Source organism: Rhea americana, unplaced genomic scaffold, assembly GCF_003343005.1.
Source record: "Rhea americana isolate MKP2758 unplaced genomic scaffold, rheAme1 scaffold_258, whole genome shotgun sequence".
In the NCBI taxonomy this organism is placed as follows: Eukaryota; Metazoa; Chordata; class Aves; order Rheiformes; family Rheidae; genus Rhea; species Rhea americana.
The window spans coordinates 598833-617135 of record NW_028186377.1 but is presented as its reverse complement, the minus strand read 5'-3'; the positions used below and the strand labels follow the sequence as shown (position 1 = coordinate 617135).

The 18303-nt window shown below is 40.5% G+C and overlaps 2 protein-coding genes across 7 annotated transcripts in view; one reads left to right on the top strand and one right to left on the bottom strand.

Annotated features, from left to right (window-relative positions):
• MAP3K4 (mitogen-activated protein kinase kinase kinase 4) overlaps nt 1–11303 on the top strand; it is an 80780-nt gene extending 69477 nt beyond the window's left edge. For 4 of the 6 annotated variants that reach the window (XM_085307415.1, XM_085307413.1, XM_085307414.1 and 1 more), the window contains 6 exons: nt 702–818; nt 2336–2495; nt 8761–8883; nt 9371–9477; nt 9691–9870; nt 10759–11303. In XM_085307415.1, coding sequence (XP_085163541.1) covers nt 702–818; nt 2336–2495; nt 8761–8883; nt 9371–9477; nt 9691–9870; nt 10759–10779 — 708 coding nt within the window. In that variant the 3' untranslated portion in view covers nt 10780–11303. The other 2 variants (XM_085307416.1, XM_085307417.1) reach the window with 2 other exon arrangements.
• Nucleotides 11304–12552: 1249 nt separating this feature from the next.
• Nucleotides 12553–18303, bottom strand: part of AGPAT4 (1-acylglycerol-3-phosphate O-acyltransferase 4) — an 81418-nt gene continuing 75667 nt past the window's right edge. Inside the window, exon 9 of the mRNA XM_085307411.1 lies at nt 12553–15395. Coding sequence (XP_085163537.1) covers nt 15304–15395 — 92 coding nt within the window. The 3' untranslated portion in view covers nt 12553–15303. The remainder of the gene's footprint in view (nt 15396–18303) is intronic.

Below are 18303 nucleotides of genomic sequence, written 5' to 3'. Positions count from 1 at the left end.
GTTGCCAAGTGCTCAGTTAATAAAAACTTTTGGCTCTCTAACAAGATAGTAAAAATAGCATCTTCCATAATTTGTGCTGTGCATTTTGCCTGTCTTTTTATGAAGGCTTAAATCAGTTTTTCAGAAGGCTTTTCTAATTTTTTCCTCCAAGAAAAATCTATCACAGTATATTGTAGAAGAACTAATGAAAATTATTTATTCAGACACACCTTTAAGATGGTGTTTGTTCCATACCATACCTTTTCTTTGCAGCTGCCTCACTCTCAATTCCCCAAATAAATCCCTTAGAATATCTTTTTAATGTCATTGTTGTTGTTTTCAGATCCTCTTGTACTGTGTCTGTCTACCATATTTAAGTTAAAGGGCAAGTTATGTATACACACACGCACATATATATATATACACATGTGTACACATACACACACACACACGTGCGCACACACACACACACACACACACACACAGGGTGACGACCTTTTGCTCTTGTGAATGTTTGTAAATCATGATGTACTTTTCCAGAGATAGTTTGAGATTCTTTTTGTTTAGTTCAGGGCATTTTGAGGGGGATGGAGGTGTTTTGAAACTCTTTGATGACGATGTTTCTTAAAAAGTTTAATAATTGGCTTTTTAACTGTGTTCTTGGTTCATTGTTCCTTCATAATTTTAAACAGCAGCAAAGTAATGAAGAGTGTTTCTTGCAGATAAGATTTCAACCCAATGATCACAAAACCATCAAAGAAACTGCAGATGAACTGAAGATTTTTGAAGGCATCAAGCACCCTAATCTTGTTCGTTATTTTGGCGTGGAGCTCCATAGGGTAAGAAAACAGTAATTACTGGGAGCTTATACAGGGTTGAGAGAAAATTTGCAAAGTCTTTGGCCATTACAAGTTTTACTCCAAAACGTTCCAGTTTAACTTAATTGACTACATTTGTCTGGATAGCTCTGTGGATTGTGTATCTCCCCCACCCCACTTTTCTTTGAGTCTCTTCAAAACAGTTTGCAGAAATTTATGGAACTAGTATGTAAACAGAGAATTTAGTGCACAATAAGCAAATAGAGTGAGAAATGCTGGAGGTGTTCTGTGCTTTTGTTCTGTTTGACTGCTCTACATGAAATCTGTGTTGTGTACTGTATGATAACTTTTGTGTGTAAATACTGATTGGACAGCCTGAAAGCCTTCAGTGTTAGCAATGAAAGTTGTACCAATATCTTGACTTCTGGAAAAATTTTGTGCCGGCATTTAGCTTTTGATGCCAGCTAAATATCTTAAGAAAACAAATCTTTTGGAATGGAGCTAACAGCTGTTCAGAAGGAAAAACAAGTTTTCTTTCATTAGCAGCAGAACTAATGAAACCTGATTTTCTTACAGACTTGGATTCTACAGTTGTCTACAGCACTGAGGCACCCTCCCTTCTCTTAATCTCTCCTTCCGACATGCCCTTCCCACCTGCCCCTGCCGAGCCTCAGGTTCTGCCTGTGTCTCTGCCCAGTAGGATGGGCAGGGAACAGAAGTTGGTGTCTGGCTTGGAAAGCTGTGGGTTTTTTTGACTGACTTGCTCAGTATGAAATTTTTGATTTACTGGCTCATTGCTGTTTTGGAAGGGAACAAAGGCTGCTTTCAGTCTGCATTTCTGTATGTGAGGACACTAATTTGTGTGTCTGTGCCACTGAGTCATTGGTTTTTCAGGCTAGTTTGGGGAGTTTGTGTCATTGACATCTTTTTGTATTAAGTCTAGCTAAAATTGACTGAAAGCTCAAAATGGTGGGAGCAATGAACAGAGAGAAAGAATCTAATGTTTCCTTAAAATGAGTCAGAGATGGTGCACTTGCTTAAGGTGCAGACAACAGCAGAAAGTTTGCACTCCCTAAGCAATCAAAACATGCTATTGCAGGAAATGGTAGAGGGATAGCGACCCCTTATTTCCCCCCCCCTCCTTTTTTAATTTCTTTCTAAATAGACAAAGTAGCATGTTATATTTCTGCTTAACACACCTAAAAGATTTCCAAAGTGCTGTTTGGGACATACTGAGGAACATGTACCACCAAATAATATGATTTACATATAAACTGTATGGGTACAGATCAACATGTAGCAGAGATTTTATATAGCTGTGCAATAGAATATTATGTTAAGGAGTGCCCACGAGAATAGAGTTATTCTGAATAGATGATTGATTAAATATTTCCAGTTAAGAGGTACTTCCATTTAAGTTTACTCTTGCATAAACAGCAAAAGATTGAAGAACTTGATCCTAGTTCAATGTTTAAAAGAAAAAAAAAAGATTTAAAATAAAACCAAAAGAATTAAATCTGGTTTGGTTCCCACAACAGGAAGAAATGTACATCTTCATGGAGTACTGTGATGAGGGCACCCTGGAGGAAGTATCAAAACTGGGTCTTCAGGAACATGTCATTAGGCTCTACTCAAAGCAAATCACGATTGCTATCAATGTACTGCATGAACATGGTATTGTTCATCGAGATATTAAAGGTAATGGTAACCAAAAAAGGTAATGTTATTTTAGTGTTGTAGATGAAGGTCGGTGGGGAGGAGAGAACATTTTTTGCAGATTTAAGACAAATTGTCTACACTAGTACAGCAATTGAATATAAAATCTTCCACACATTGTTCAATAGTTTACAAGTTGTTGGCTAGTTTTGTGTTCCTTTTCAAGTGCAGAATATGAAAAAATCTTTGCAGATGTCATTGCAAAACCATGAACAAATTCTACCCATGACTTAATTTTAAAAAGTTTATGTTGAGGTCCTTAAGATTTTTGGGCATTCATCCAAACTCAAATTTTAGTCCTTGTATTTCTAGCACTGATATACTGAGTTATATAATGCTATTTTTAGTCTCATCCATGCAAGAAATAGTGGTATTTTCTGGAAGCTGAGAAATAGTACAGTACTGTGGTTGTTCACCAGAACTTTTCCTTGTGATTCCCATTTTCCAGAAGAGTTTGTAGGATGTCAAAGGAATGGTTTACAAAATAGTGATAAAAGCCTTCTTAAAACAAGTGAAACAGATATGGTAAAAATTAAGACTCAAGTTTACTTACATAGTATTTTCTGGCCATACATATTAATCTACTCATGCTTGACTCTTAGCCCTTGTTGATACAAAATCAACAAATTGAAACTTCAGTAACTGATGGGGGGTGGATTTTGGCCTTTGCTTAAGGCAGCTGGTCTCGCTCCACATTTCACATTCGTTTTTTTCCTTTCCTGTTCCTTCCAAGAACATCTTTCATATCTAGTTACCATGCTTTTGTTAGTCTGACACATTTTGCTCACCTATAGCAGAAACCTATCAGAAAGTAGAGGAAACAATGCCCTGCAAATGCTCGTTTTATGACAAGGCAGTGCAACCCAACGATGCTGGGTGTCTATGTCCCTCTTGCTCACAGGGTTTTGAATCATCGCAGCAGTGTAGGAGGTTCCCAGTTGCTCTTGGTCCTTTGGCCTCGTGCTTCTCATTTGGGAAGAGAACTATCTACGATCCAGAGGCCTCCCACCCAGGTAGGCCACTCTTGAGTTAGTTTTGGCTCTTTTTCTTAGGAAACACTTTACCTCACTCCCATTCCCCAGCAATCTTGCCTTTTCTGGTTCTCTTTCTTGACCAAAGGTTTCTCTCCAATTGCAGATTTTCCTCCATGCTTTTCCCAGTGCCTTGCCTTCACCGGTCATTACGTATCCAGGTTCTGCTTAGCTGGGTGGTGCTCTTCTGGAAGCTCCTTGTGATAAAAATCCAAGGCTGGCTCCAGAGCCTGGGCCTAACAATAGGGATTTCCCTATCACTGCTCTGTGTCATTGATTTCTGATTTCTGGATATGTTTCCAAATGAAGAGGAATAGGTTTGCCTCTCATCATAGAAAAGCACTGAAATCAGAATAGCTATATAACAAAACTGTAATGCTACATTATCTGAGGACATTTCTGTTGCAAAAAGAGCTCCTAATAACAAGTGTTGGGGTGTTCACTGAAAATAATTGCAGGTACAAACAGAGGGTTACTGTAGACACTTTTATTCATAGACCTCCCCTAACTTCAAAGGCAAAATATGAAGGCTGAGACTGCATAGGTGGTATTTTTATAAAGAGTGCTTGACATTGCATTCAGAGTTTCTCACTGTCTGCTTTTATGCTAATAGTGCATCCCCAAGTTTTCAAGCTAACAGAGGTAAAGAAAGCTCTGTTTTTACTTTTAGCAGAATGCTAGTCTTTTTTCTTATTTAATTCTCATGTTGCCAGGTACTCTTTTTTTTTTTTTTTTTTTTTTGGTAGGGGAGAATGATCATATGTCATTCAGACTGAATTAGAACTCACTGGGAAAACTTACAGTAAAGTCACACTAGATCTCTGGTGGCTAGTTTATCTAATATCATTGGAGATTTCTTTCTCTCGGCAAGAATGCGTAGTGATTGTTTATTTGTATCCTGCAGCTGGTGTCTGCAAGTACCTTGGGCTCAAAAATAGACTCTCTTGTTTAGTAGTGTACACTGAGCCACAACAGTCCTTCAGATGGTATTATGGCATCCCATCCTATGAATGCAAGATGGAACAAGACACAGCTGCCTTGAATCCTTGAATCTCAACATGTGGTTGTGAGAGAAAAGTGAGCAGTGTTGATTTGATACTTGATTGTACTGCTTTGTGTTGTTTTGCATCACTGTATATAATGGTTGATGTTAGTGTGTAGAAAGGTGATTAAGTCTTTTTGGATAATTTTTTTAACCTTTATCCTGGGTATTAGACTTTAACTCTTGTGGCTAAACCCAGATTCCTCAGTTGCAATTACTTCACTTTTTGTGAGGAAGTTGTACTGCTCAATGACAGAGAATTATAGTATATTTAATGCCAAAAGGAATCTCTGGAGATCTCTTGTTTAGCCCTCTCTCTCTCTCTGCTCAGAGCAGCACCAACCTCAGTGTCAGATCCAATGTCAAAGTTAGATTGCTCCGGGCCTTGTCTCATTGAGTTATGAGCATCTCCAGGAATGGAGATTCGGCCACTTCTGTGGACTGCTGTCCCAGTGATGGACTACCCTTGCTGTGGAAAAACTTCTTCCTAATACCTCGTTGGAATTTGCAGAGGTTGCAGTTTGTGTCCATTGTCCCATATACTTTCACTGTGCGCCTTTGAGGAAAAAGTCTACTTCTGTCTTCTTTGTACCCTTCCATTATGCAGTTCAAAACAACAGTCAGTTTCCCCCCTTGGCCAAGCTAAAAAATCCGTCTATCAGCCTCTCCTTACACATTCACCAGCCCCCTAACCATTTTCACAACCCTCTGCTTGACTATGTATGCCAAGTATGTCAATGTCATTTCTTGTATTGGAGAGTCCAAAACCAGGACACAGCACTCAAAGTGCAGTCTTACAGGTGCCAAATCAAGAGGAATTAATCATGAAAGTTGTACCTGGTGCCCTCTCTTTTGAAGAGAAAACATTCCTAGGGAGTGTTCAGACTATTTTCAGAATGAATGAATGCAAAGACAGAAGGGACTGTATCTGAGACKTTAGTAAATCAGAAACCTGTGAATGAGGCCCTCCATGCCAGGAAGTCTTCATCAAAGTATTACTATATTCTCATTTTTGTTATCTCCTCCAAAATACCTGCTATTCCTGCCTWCATGTTTTCAGGATTAGCATAGGGAAAGGAAGGTCATTCAACAGGAGACTGTGGGCATGTCATCTTTTCGAAGAGCCTGAATAAAAGAGGAGGCTAAAGCTGTTTCTGTCATCAAAAGGTACCATTTGGCCTGAAGCAAATTCTTGTTTCTTGAATGAACTTGGCTGCTGCATTGCTTCAGTACTGGCTGAGGAATGGCTGTGAGCTGCCCACATTTACATAATTATGCCACAGTCATCAGTGGGGCTTTTGGTATTTCCTCTTGGACTCTCAATATTTACACCAGCATACGTGGAATATCATGCTAATATCATCTGTTTTCACTGTACTTCTTACAGGACTGACTTGGCACAGAGGTATAGGGTGCTAAATAAATTCAGTTTAAATGCTTTGGATCATAGCTATTATTTGCTGTAGCAAGTCTGCCACTGAATATCTGCTCTTGTTTGCAGCCTGTCCAGAGTGTCTTGAGGTATGAATGGGGTTACTGTGTAGAACTGTGTTACTTCTTCTGTGTTACCGATTCTATGATTCTTGCCTCCCTCAAAGACATCCTATAGAGAACTTTTGATCTGCTTTTGACAACATATATGTAGGAGGAAAGAGGGAACAAATGAGTGTTGTGCCTTTTTGTTGTTTTAGCTATGGCCTCCAGTTTTATTTTGCTTATTACCCAAGCACATATGATAGGAATTTTGTTGTGTTGCCGTTTACTTTAACTGTCAAAGATAAAAAGGATGGCAGATCCTCAAAGTACTGCTCTTGAGTCTCTTGTTCTCTTACGCAAGTCCTGGTGGATTCTGTGCGGGCTTCATCTAACAAAGGAGACCCTTTTAAAAGACTCTTTCTACAGCCTGATTTCCAGGGCAGATCTTACAAAACAGTGGCTCCAGTAGACAGTGCGTAAGTGGAAGCCTTGTTCATCTGATGGCAAATGTCTTAAGTTCTGTCTCTTTATCTTTCCTGGTGAAACCCTGGTTTATTACTTCATCATATTTGACCGTTCAGATGTTTTCAGGAACACAGGAGTGCTCATACGAGCTTTCACAGTAAAATTTATGTTAAATTAAACAAACAGAGTTATCAGAATGGCTTAAGATTCAGTCAAAAGAGAGATCATTGGACTTTAGTTCAGGCACAATTCACTTTATAGCCAACCATCCATGAACTCTGTGTGATGCTTTCTTGAGGATCCAGAACATAGGTTTCCAAAACATCCTTGTGAATGTATTTCCTACTAATGCCCATTTTCCCCAAGCTCTTTGTGTGGGCTAAGCATGCCTACCTTCTATATGATAATTGCTTGAAAACCATCAGAAAAAGAAAAAGCAAAGCTGTGGGCAGTAGTTCAAAGGGGAGAGTTAACAACATAGTAACTGTCATTCCTAATGCATTGTCCATATCTACTGTTTCATCCAACTGCCATCTGAACTGTTGGGTCTCTTCATTTTTCCTKAAGGAGCTAAGGGATGGTCCACCCAGCTCCATTACATGTGCCYGTGAGCACAGGGTCCAGACTGACTCTGAATGCATGTGCAGCTCTGCTGGCAAGCTTCCACCTAAAGAGTTCTGAGCTTAAATGTACACAGGCACCTGAATACCAGGAGCAGAAAACATACAGACACAGTGTCTGTATTTACTGAAAAATAATTCTTCTTTCACACCTTCTTAAAGGTTTACAGGAATCAAAGGTTGGGATTTATTTCTCTTAAAGACTTTTTCCCTCTTTTAGTGCAGTTATGTGTAACAGCTCTTGAACTACATAAATCTTGCTTTAGTTATCAAGCATTCTCATAACTGCAGGAGAAGCCATCTGAGAAATAGGCAGAGTTTTGGCATCGTTGGCCTGCACTGCCTTTTTTTAACTTGAGCTTTTTGAGGATTTTTTTTTCTTTCTATGTATTCTCGGCCAAGCTAACTGGAAAAGGTCATTAACTAAGAGACCATAATAGAAAAGAAGAGTAGACAAGAAATCCTGCACTGTCCCATGTTCAGAGTGGAACAAAAGTGAGAAACTTTGAATATTCATATTCAGATGAGTCATTTGTGAAAGGTKCTTCTGAGTAACATGAGAAAAGGCTATATGTAATGCAGCCCCCAACATTTGGGTTATCCTACAGTAGGCAGGCAATTTTGTTCTGTGCATGCTGTTCTTCTTTCCTCAAGAGAAAACACAACTCAGGCTTTTTTTTCTGCCAGGTGACTCATTTGCAACCTACTTGTGGTTTCATTAAGATACTTGCAGAATCCAGAATTTGGCCTGACCTGCATACTGAGCTCCTTCTGCTCTTCTCGTTCTCTGTTGACTCTCAACATGGGTCTTGGCAGGATACTGAAGTAAAGAAAACCACTGGTTATCAAAACCACTTTGTTTATATTGCAGTGTTGTGTAGAGCAAGTGACTTGAAACCAACTACTGAGTCCCCGTGGAGAATTTCTACTATGTAAGGGTAATTTTTGCTAGTGTGTATTGGCAGAGTGGCTATCTGCTAATAGTAGATCATTAGAAATTGTACTAGAAGCAGAACACAATAGACGTGGGCATTCGGTGGTATATGTAATAAGCCAGTGCCATAGGCTTCACTTTGCAAATCTGCTGTGATGATACAGCTGTGTAGTATCATCTGTCTTGACTCAGTAGAACTGAGAGGGTGGATATGGTAGGTAGGCAACAGTGGCATCTGCCAGGAAACTCAGACTCCTTGAGGTCAGCTTGTGAAGACTGACTTTTTGGTGGTTTTTGTAGTGCAGTGCTCACAAAGGTTAAGCACTGGAATTCATAAATTCCTGGAGTATTTTTTCATCATGAGCATGTGTGGAAAGCTGATGATTTTGCTTGCTGTAGTCCTTTTGTTTTTGAACACTTCTTATCATTATTTTTCAGTACATTTTAGTGTTAACAGAAACTGATCAAAATTCCAGTTGGCTAAGTAAGGATGTACCCTGTGGGGAACATCATCTTTAATGCTAACATTTTCCACACTTAATCCACAGGTAAAAATCTAAGTGCAAATTCAGCTGTTATCTACTGTGCAACTTCCAGTAGCGTATCATGCCAGGACGTCCTTATGCCTCAGTCCAGCGCTGACTTAACAAGTGTTAACATTTTTCTTTGTGCTTCCTAGGAGCCAACATCTTTCTTACCTCATCCGGACTGATTAAATTAGGAGACTTTGGCTGCTCAGTGAAATTAAAGAACAATACCCAGACAATGCCTGGAGAAGTGAACAGTACTTTGGGGACTGCAGGTGAGCAAATACCTGTCGTTTTTTATGATGACTAGATGCCTCAATCAAAAGTCTGGCTTGGAATAAACTGAATCATTTTAGGGAAGCTTAGYTAGATGCTTTGCATTCAGCAGCTGAAACAATAGAACTGAAAAGATGAAGTTTTATTTGTCTGGTAACTGTAAATGTTCTGGAGCTTGCATTTTTGGGGGGCTCTGTCTTTCTCTGTAGTCTTTCTGAAACAGTAGTGTCCTTATTGAACAGCTGTTTATTTTTTAAAAAATGCAAATAACAGAAAGCATTTTCCAGCATTTTCACTATTATTTTTCCAATTGAGACATTTATGCTGCAAATGTATCGGAGAACAAGATGATAAACTTAGCAAGAAAAGCTGTGGTAATTCACTGCAGATCTGTTAACAAGCATTTGGTTTGCCTATTTAATCACCTAAGTTCATACTGTTCTTTCTGCTGTATGAACTGACAACATCATGTGTGTTGTTTCAAAGCATACATGGCTCCAGAAGTCATTACTAGAGCTAAAGGAGAAGGGCATGGGCGTGCAGCGGACATCTGGAGCCTGGGCTGTGTTGTAATAGAGATGGTCACTGGCAAGGTAAGGATGTTTCATGTACTGAATGAAGGAAACTGCTTGTAGTGGTTCCTCTGAAGGTTCTTGGTCCACTCGTAGCAATTTATCACAAAGTTCACAAGCAGTGGGGCCTTTTTTAACTTCCAGAGCTCCAGAAATACTGCTCTAGTGATAGCTCTGTTGGCTAACAAATTACTCACTAAACCTTGCATTTAGCAGTTTTATTACCTATTGCAGAGGCCTTGGCATGAATATGAGCACAACTTCCAGATCATGTATAGAGTGGGGATGGGTCATAAACCTCCCATTCCTGACAAGGTGAGCCCAGAAGGGAAAGACTTCCTTTGCCACTGTCTGGAAAGTGACCCAAAGATGAGGTGGACGGCTAGCCAGCTCCTCGACCATCCCTTTGTCAAGGTTCGTCTCCTAACTTTGGCTGTAAAGATTGTAGATGTGAATCAGAAAGGGCTGTTAGTTGGCTTTATCATTTACACATACCCCACAGGGCTTTGTATCCTGGTGGAAGGCTGATACTAAGTTGATGCSGTCCAGAAAGCAAGATTTGGCAGCTTTTAAGAGGCCTATATGATGTTGCTGGCAAACATTTGACTAAAACTTTGTTTGCATCATAAAATAAATTATCACTGCTGTTTTGAGATGCATTTTTATATTAGAAAGACTTGTCAAACTTTAGAGTAGGCTTAGATGTAGCTAATTGCATCTGAAGGGCTGTGCACTTACGATTTTTGCACAGACTTCAGTAATGTAGAGATAAGGGTCACTTGCATGAAAACAGGAACAAGCATATGCTTGAGAATAAAACTGTGTTATTAAACATATGTCTGGCAAATAACATTGATAAAGATGCTACAGCTCTTGCGTTAATTTTGATTTAAAGAATATTTTCATCTAAAAGTCTGATATACGGTTTTTTGGAAGCAATATGAACACAGTATGTTAATGAGTCTGTCTCATTTTCCAGCTTCAGGTTATTCACTTCAGTATTCTGGTTCAAGTAATGCTGTGTTGGGGATCATCACCCCCATCCGTCTTACAAATGCAACCATGGCCAAATTCTATCCATCACATATTCTATCCACACTGCCCTATGCACAGCAGGATGACACTTAGTGCAAATATCAGTATTCATGTATAAACAGTTGTAATGCATTGACATTATAACAAGGGAGAAGAAAGCAAACTTCAAAGATTTTGTGTTCAGTGAAGGTGCTGAAGAAATTGATCTACTGCCTCCAACTGCAACAAGACGGCAGTTGGACTTACTATCTTTTGTCCCCTTCACAGGTTTGCACAGACGAAGAATGAAGTTACTCAGTCTCTGGCCATTTTTATTCTGGCAAAGTATCTTTTAATCACTACTGTATGTAATATTTACATAAAGACTGTGCTGAGAAACAGTATAAAAGTTAAACTTACGAAGACTGCACAGGTGACAAGCGTCACTTTTTCTGCTGCTCCTGTATGTTTTACTTGGCACATGTTGCTCATGTGACAGTGTCTGCAAGTTGAAAGAAGCTGCATGTTTCAGTGAAAGTGCCATTACTACTGTATATGGACCATACCTTTTTTTTGTTCTTTTTTCCTGTTTCTCATTTGATTGAGAACTGTAATGTTAATATGTAGTATTTTTGAACTCTCTAGGTTCGAAAAAATGCTGTAGTGTTATCAGGCGTTATGGACCTTGTTTTTTAATCTGTTTGAGTGCACTGACTGTGAACTTCTACTGTTTTTTGTTTATTTGTTTTTGGCAAGCTTCAGATTTGTTATGCACAAGGCTGATTACTGAAATTTTAAAAAAGTTTTTTCTCAATAAATGGTTTATTTTAGGAGTTGTTTGTAAGTTTGTGAAGTTTTTTCTTTCTTCCTCTAAAAATAAATGCATAATAGTATGGGATATGGGGTCCTGTCACATTTTAAATGTTTGCCACATATCTTTTGCTTAAGACTAAACAATCATCTGGAATGAAGTTCTTTTACACTTCAGTTCTGTGAATATTTTGTCAAGTTCAGCAAGCTGTGTAAGAAAATCTTACACTTCACAGGTGATTAACAGAATTAAGCTTCTCTGCCTGCCCCACCTTGAGGAAATAAGGTAATGTGCAATTCCCTACCCTACTTACTTATTATATATAATTACAATACATATTATACAAAGGGGTTGTATTAAGGTCTGAAATAAGGTGAGGTCTGGACTCAATTACTACGAACAGGGAATGGTCAAGAATAGAATCAGTGAAGATTTTTCTTGTGTTCTGTTGGGCAGGAATGAAAACTTGCTTTTAAAAATGTTTATAAAACCACTGTCCGATCCTGTACTTCAATTACTCAATGTTGTCATCATTCTCTTAAAAAAAATGGAGAGAGAGAGTGGAAGTGGGAAGGAGACAGCAGTTTTAAGAAAACAGTCTGCARTGTTTCATCTCTTTAGGTATGATCATTTTGTTTGGCTCCCTCCTTACTGCAAAAAAGGTAATAACTGTTACTTGCAAGAATGAGGAGTGCAAGTTTATATATTCATGTTATAGTTTTAGACCTTAAAAGGGGTAGCTTATAAACAGAAAACTTACTTTAGAATGAAGCCAAATATTAAAAGTTTGTCTCTTAATCCACAAATCTTTAGTTTGTTACAGCTAAGGGGTAGCTTTTAGCAGCTTAGTGAGCTCCTGAGAAGATACCATGAAAGCTGGCATTTAAATCCAGAAATAGCCAAGCCTCACTGTGCAGTTCACTAACCCAGTGGGTCTGGGCCTTCAAAAATATTATGCTGAATTTAAACAAGGTACATCCCCTACTGCCCCAATTTTCAGTAATGATGGGAGGGACTGTCGCTCTAAGCAACTTGCTTTCAGAGTACCTGAGGTGAAAGACTCTATGGCCTGTTGTTTTCTTCACTTACTGGTGCAACAGTAAAGAGGAGCATCTGAGCTTGTCTTCTCACTTATCTTTAAGGCTCCCCTGTCTGAAAGGAATTGTGTCCTTGTAGGCAAACAGGAACTGAGCACAGCTTTTAGGAACTGTCAGAAGAACTGTTCATTGTTGCTGACCAAAAGAAAACTCACTCACTCTACTTCAGCTTTTTATATTTTTATTTTTGTATAAACAAACATAAGACTACTTTTTGTTAAGGCAGTTGTAGAACATACAGTTGCTTATGGTGGAAAGGGGCAAACACTGATTTCTAATGACATAGTAAATCATTCTTTTAATACAATGAACTGGACTAATTTAACTTTGGCAAGTACAGTTAAGCTTTGTGTTTTCCAGTGATTGCTAGAAAGGCCCAGTGGTCCAGTACTTGTGCACTGGGACTTCTGGAAGTGCCTAGGAGAAAGGATCCACGCTTGGCATGTCTAGCCTTATGCCCGTTCTAATGGTTGGTCCCAGGGAAACAAGTACAAAATACTCTAAATGCTTATTCAAAAAAGTATTTACGTTTGGTATTCTTGTCTTGGAGAGGTGGTGCTGCAGGCAGCTAGAGAGGGATATGATCAAGATTCACARGGAATGTTAAATGTCTTCCTAGCAGCATGTTAAATCAGTGGCTTTATAGAAGGGCAATAAGCTGAGAACTTTGTCACTACATGAATATGTATTTGCTGTTCAGAACTATTCCCACCTGCACACAGGGTTCCTTCTACCACCATGACAAAAGCTGCTGGGTAAAATGCTGGCTTAAAGAGACCTTTCCCTCCTGTGCCCRTTTTCACTGTTACCAGATCTGGCTTGTTAACACACTTGATGCATTACTACAGGATAGCTGGACCTTCAGGTGCTACTACATGTTTGCATGCTGTTTTCCCCAGTTAGACTGTTTTAGCCTCTACAGGTGCACCCTTCAGCACAGAAGGGTGTGCACTTTAACAGAGTAGCTTTATAAGCATGACAGTATGCTTCAACTCAGTTTAGTTTTCCAACATATGAAATGTAGACTAAAGCCCCATTTATGTTCATGACATTGAACAGTCTCTTCCAGAAAGTTTCAGAGCATAGAGAATGCATGTGTATATAAAACTAAAACAAAAACCTAGTCCCTTGAAATCCCCAAGGCCTATTCCTTCCTTCATACTGCACATTTTACTAGCTGCTTCCACTGTCAAAAGGCCTTTACCTCCTGCCCCATACTCAAAGCATTACTTTACCTGCTTTTTAGATGCTGTCTATTAAAACGATGTTTAAAATGTTCTAAATGATCTGACATATTGAACAGCAAATGCATAGTTCAAGTTATGATTTATTTTCTATTGTATGAGCCCTGTTTCTTCAAGCTTTAGTTTTAGTACAGCAAAAGATAAGTGATCTTTACAGCAGCTGCTAAAACTGCTTCCTTTCTTTTCTAAAGAAACATAGGCTGTGCATTCCTAGACTATGATGATGTAGACCTATGTGCAATGAAAATGTGGTGCCAATGGAAGTGTCAAGAAAAATGCCCACTCACTGCTCAGTATCTTTATCTAAAAGGTTAGATTTTTCATGACTGTCAATGAATGGGAGACTGGAGTCCAGCATTTTCCACTTTTTCATTTAAACAAGCTCTTTGCACTAGCTTCCTTATATATCCTTTTCATTAGCAGTTTAAAAACATAGGAGAATGCCCAGGAATCAGTACTAGGAACGTGAGAGCAAAGTAAGTTGTCTCAAGGGAGCTGATGATAACTATTTTTACTTAATACAGAAGAGTGCCAAATGCAGAGAGCCTTTTTTTTTTTTTTTTTTTTTTTTTTTTTAAAAAAAAAAAGAAAAGAAGGTGGGGGGAAACGCAAGCCATACCACTACCCTAGGTTTCTCTCCCAATTGCCCTCTTTTCCTCAAAACAAAAGCCGGAGGTTGGTTAAGCATTATCTCAAATCAGATGTTATGAGGCTCCCTATAAACCAATTTATGAGAAAAGGTAGAAAAGCAGATTAATTGGGATCACAACAGTATAGGTGTGGGGAAATAAATTTTAATGCACACTTTGCATTTACTTTGTTACAGCATACCCAGTTGTTTTTTGTTTCCACCATTGTTAGAAAGGCCTAGTGTCTGAAGCTGAAAGTGATTTATTACCTCAGTTTTTCCAAACTCTAAACAGTTTATTCTTAGAAGAATTACAGGTTTCAGGTATTGTACTGGTGAAATGCCTGGGGAAAGGCATAGCAGTGGCTAACCTGACCTCTGTTCAGGCCTTGAAGCCAAGTTACAGTCCAGGCTTTCCCACTACAAGTCTCTGATCTAACAAAACAGGCCCATACCCAGAGTCTGACTGACGTCTGAAGGGCCAATGTGATGCATACTGTGGGAATAAATTCCATGTGTAGAAAAGCTCCACTGTAATCCTGCTACTTCAGTAGAATTGCTTCACTCCAATACTGGTCTAAGGAAGCAGAGCATTTTACTGTATTTAAACATTGACAGATTATGGTTGTTAAACTGTTAATGCATGATCTAGACAAATACCGATTTTAATCATCTTATAATATTCTTCTGAGATTTATCCATTCCTTAGAACACATTAAGATAAAGCCTGCACCTCAGCAACCACTGGTTAGTTTCCAGGTGGGGTGTCTCATCATACAAGCACACTGGATTTTTTTTCTTCAAAAAGTAAGACACTTTTTATGAAAACAAACCAAACAAATGCAAACCTGCTGTGAAGAGTATACGAAGGAGTGCATCTTTCAATCCAGCCCCGAACCCCAAGAGAAAAACAACAAGAGCACAAATTCAGATATGCATGGCACTTGCTCATCCTACCCTTCCTCTGATCTCACTTGAAGGACCGTGATATGCACTTAGGAGTTTCCAGAAGTTGCATTTGTTCCCTTTGGATTGAAGCAGTCCCTGCAGACACTACTTTTGTTTCTGTTTGCTGTCATTGTTGCCATAGGTGGAGCCCTTGTTGATTTCYGTAACACCTATCATCCCTCTGACGCCAACAGAAGCTGCAAAAGAATTAAAAGGAACATTAAAAGCCTGCTTGCAGCCAGACAGATTGAAGCTCTGCACACACATAGCATTTTGAAAGAGACACTAACGGCATTCCTCACCTTATACTACTACAGCATTGTACCTGGACTTCACCTTTGGTAAAAGGGATCCCCCCTCCGTTCTCGAGAAGATTAGTGGCAGCATTTCACGAAGGAAGAACCTGTCCCTCCAGCCTCAGTCTGGACAGAGCCTCTCCCACCAGCAGGGGGCACAGATGCACGGAGAGGCCGAGGCAGCATGTGCTCGGCCCTGTCAAACCTTAGACAAAGATGGCTTTGAAATGTGGATATTTTGGCTGGTTGGTTTTCCTGGCCCCCTGAGGCCCCCTTTGTCATTTAAGTGACAAAACGTACTAGTATGTCCACTTGCAGTGTGTAAYGAGTGAAGGAAATTTTGCCTGATTTCAACGACCGAAGTGCCTGGAAGAGTACCGGCAAGCGCAAGAGCRACTTCGTAACTTGATCAACCGAGATTTAAGTTGTGACATTTCTTAACTGGAGCTCACACAACCACTTATAAAAGCCAGATTAATTTAAAAGATCTTTATAGTTGATTTAACAGGTGCAATGGCTTACCATGTAAGAGGATTATTTTGTGATTTATTTCTAGGGGCTTGGGTGACTGACTTAGCAGCACAAGTTTAAGTTAAATGCAATTTAACCATGCAGTAATCTGCAGGTGCAGTGACGTGCCCTAACCCTCACATTCCCATCTTTCTTTACTGCCATGAGACAGCCCCGAACACTCCCTCACAAGCCAAAGGCCCTGCTCTTTACAGCAGTGGTCCGAGCCTCAGCTCACCAATGAAACACGAAGGCTGCTCTGCACTATCAGGCATCGTCTGCAAACAGCAGGGCTGATGGCAGCAAATGCCAGGACTGGCTAGTACCCGACTGGGAGAGGCTCTCAGCTGGAAGCCCACACACTTCCCTGGCCTCTTACCATTTGCTTACTTGTCCAACTGTAACCCAGCTTGCACTATCGCATCAACCATGCAAAAACATCACTTTTTTTAAATAGCTACTCCCCTAGCTACTCCCCTCTGGCACCTCAAACAGCCTGTTCTGAAGTGGAGCAGAAGTTACTGAGCAGGTCATACCACCGTAACGGTGACTGAAGGGACAGTGGTGTGATGGGAGACGGGCACTGTCCCAGGCCTCCCAGCTGCCTAGACACTAGGAAAACAGGCCCCCCTCGCTGGCAAGCATGTAAAGCATGCTGTACATGAAACTGAGATGGCTCCCAGCAAGTTCAGTGCAGCTCACAAACCACAGCTAGTCCCTGGATGAACACAAACCGCGGCTAGTCCCTGGATGAACACACGCCCCAAAAAACGGGACAAGGAAAGGGTTCTCTCTCAAGTGAAGAGAAAAGAGAAAACATCTCTGACATTTAAACGGCCACGAGCTTGGGAAGACGAGGGCAGGATCCAACATGTAGCCTGCTGTCTGGGATCATGACACTAATAGTAAGCAGTAAGTCTTTAACCAGAAAGGATAGAAACAGCATCTGGAGATGGACAGGGCATAAATCAGAGCAACTGTTACAGCAGCCACACAGCACATCAGGGATTGAATGCAGCTGCCTGGACACTGTAAGATACCTAACTCAGCAGTTCAGCTTTCTTCCTTCTCCTCCTTCACCCTCTGCCAGAACCTCCCACTCCCTTCCTCCCGCGCTTCACCTTGCAGGCCGCAGCACCCTGAGGAAGGGCTGTGAGAAGGGACCTTGCGTTTTTGCAGAGCCCGAGGAAGCAGAGCAGAGGTAAGTGCTGGGCTGCCTCAGCAGCCTCCTCCTGCACTGCCTGCCTTGTCTTCTCTGTGTCCTCTCCTGGAGCTGAGCTCCCTCCCAACTCTCTCCTTAGTTCCCAGCAGCTTCCTGGCAACATTTTAGTGCCCTCCTCCATGAATATATCCCCAGTCTAGCTTGAGAGCTGCTTACCTAATTGCGGAAAAACTCAAGTGATTGATGGGCCCAAAGCTGGGGGGAGGATCACATTTCAGGAAGAGAGTAAATGCACAGCCGTGGCCGAGGAATACCCAATTCCAAGCACCAGACAGTAGAAATGAGCACCACTGAGCTACCAGGACACAAGAAAGAGCAGCACAGGAACTGCTGCTGGTTATGTGCTGCTGTCTCCCCTTCAATCCCAAAAGTGGCCAATTCCCATACCCTGTTTAGCCCCATCTCCCTGATTCCCAGGATGAGAGACCAAGATCCTGCCAGTTTCATCCAAAATGGCCACCTCTTTGCTCCCTCTAAAACTTATACATTTTTCACCCCCGAAAAGTGAAGATAAGATTCTCAGAGTGCTCTGAGTTCACAAAGCCTGGCCATTCCACACAGTGAACGCTGTTGTAAAAGTCCAAGTTTGGAAACAAAAGCTTTTCTGCAATTTTTTTAAGCATCCCTTCAAATATTGTAGGATGACCTCTTCACATTTGTATTAAATTACTACTTGCAGAGGGAACGCTCTAGACAACATCTGCCAAACCAAGCAGCTACGGTAACTCCAAAATGTTTTTGTAACTAGAATGAGCACCACAGACAGGAGAAYAGAAAAATCCCAGAACAATTAGGGAAAAACCTCTTCTGCAGTAGGGCAACTATCAGTGCTACATTCCCCATACAGGAGTCTGTTGTTATAGCATGTGGGGAGACAGAATTTCGCACACCAAAAAGGCTGTTCAGGCAAATTAAAACTGCAAGCAAAGGGAAAGACTAAAAGGGAGTCTGTTTCTATCTGGTTCTGCTGGAACAGACAACACTGCAGATTTCTTTCTTACTGTTATGCTGTGTTTGGGGGGAAGAAGGGAAGGGAAACGGCACGTCAGTACACTGCCACAGGCCTTGGTGCATTCC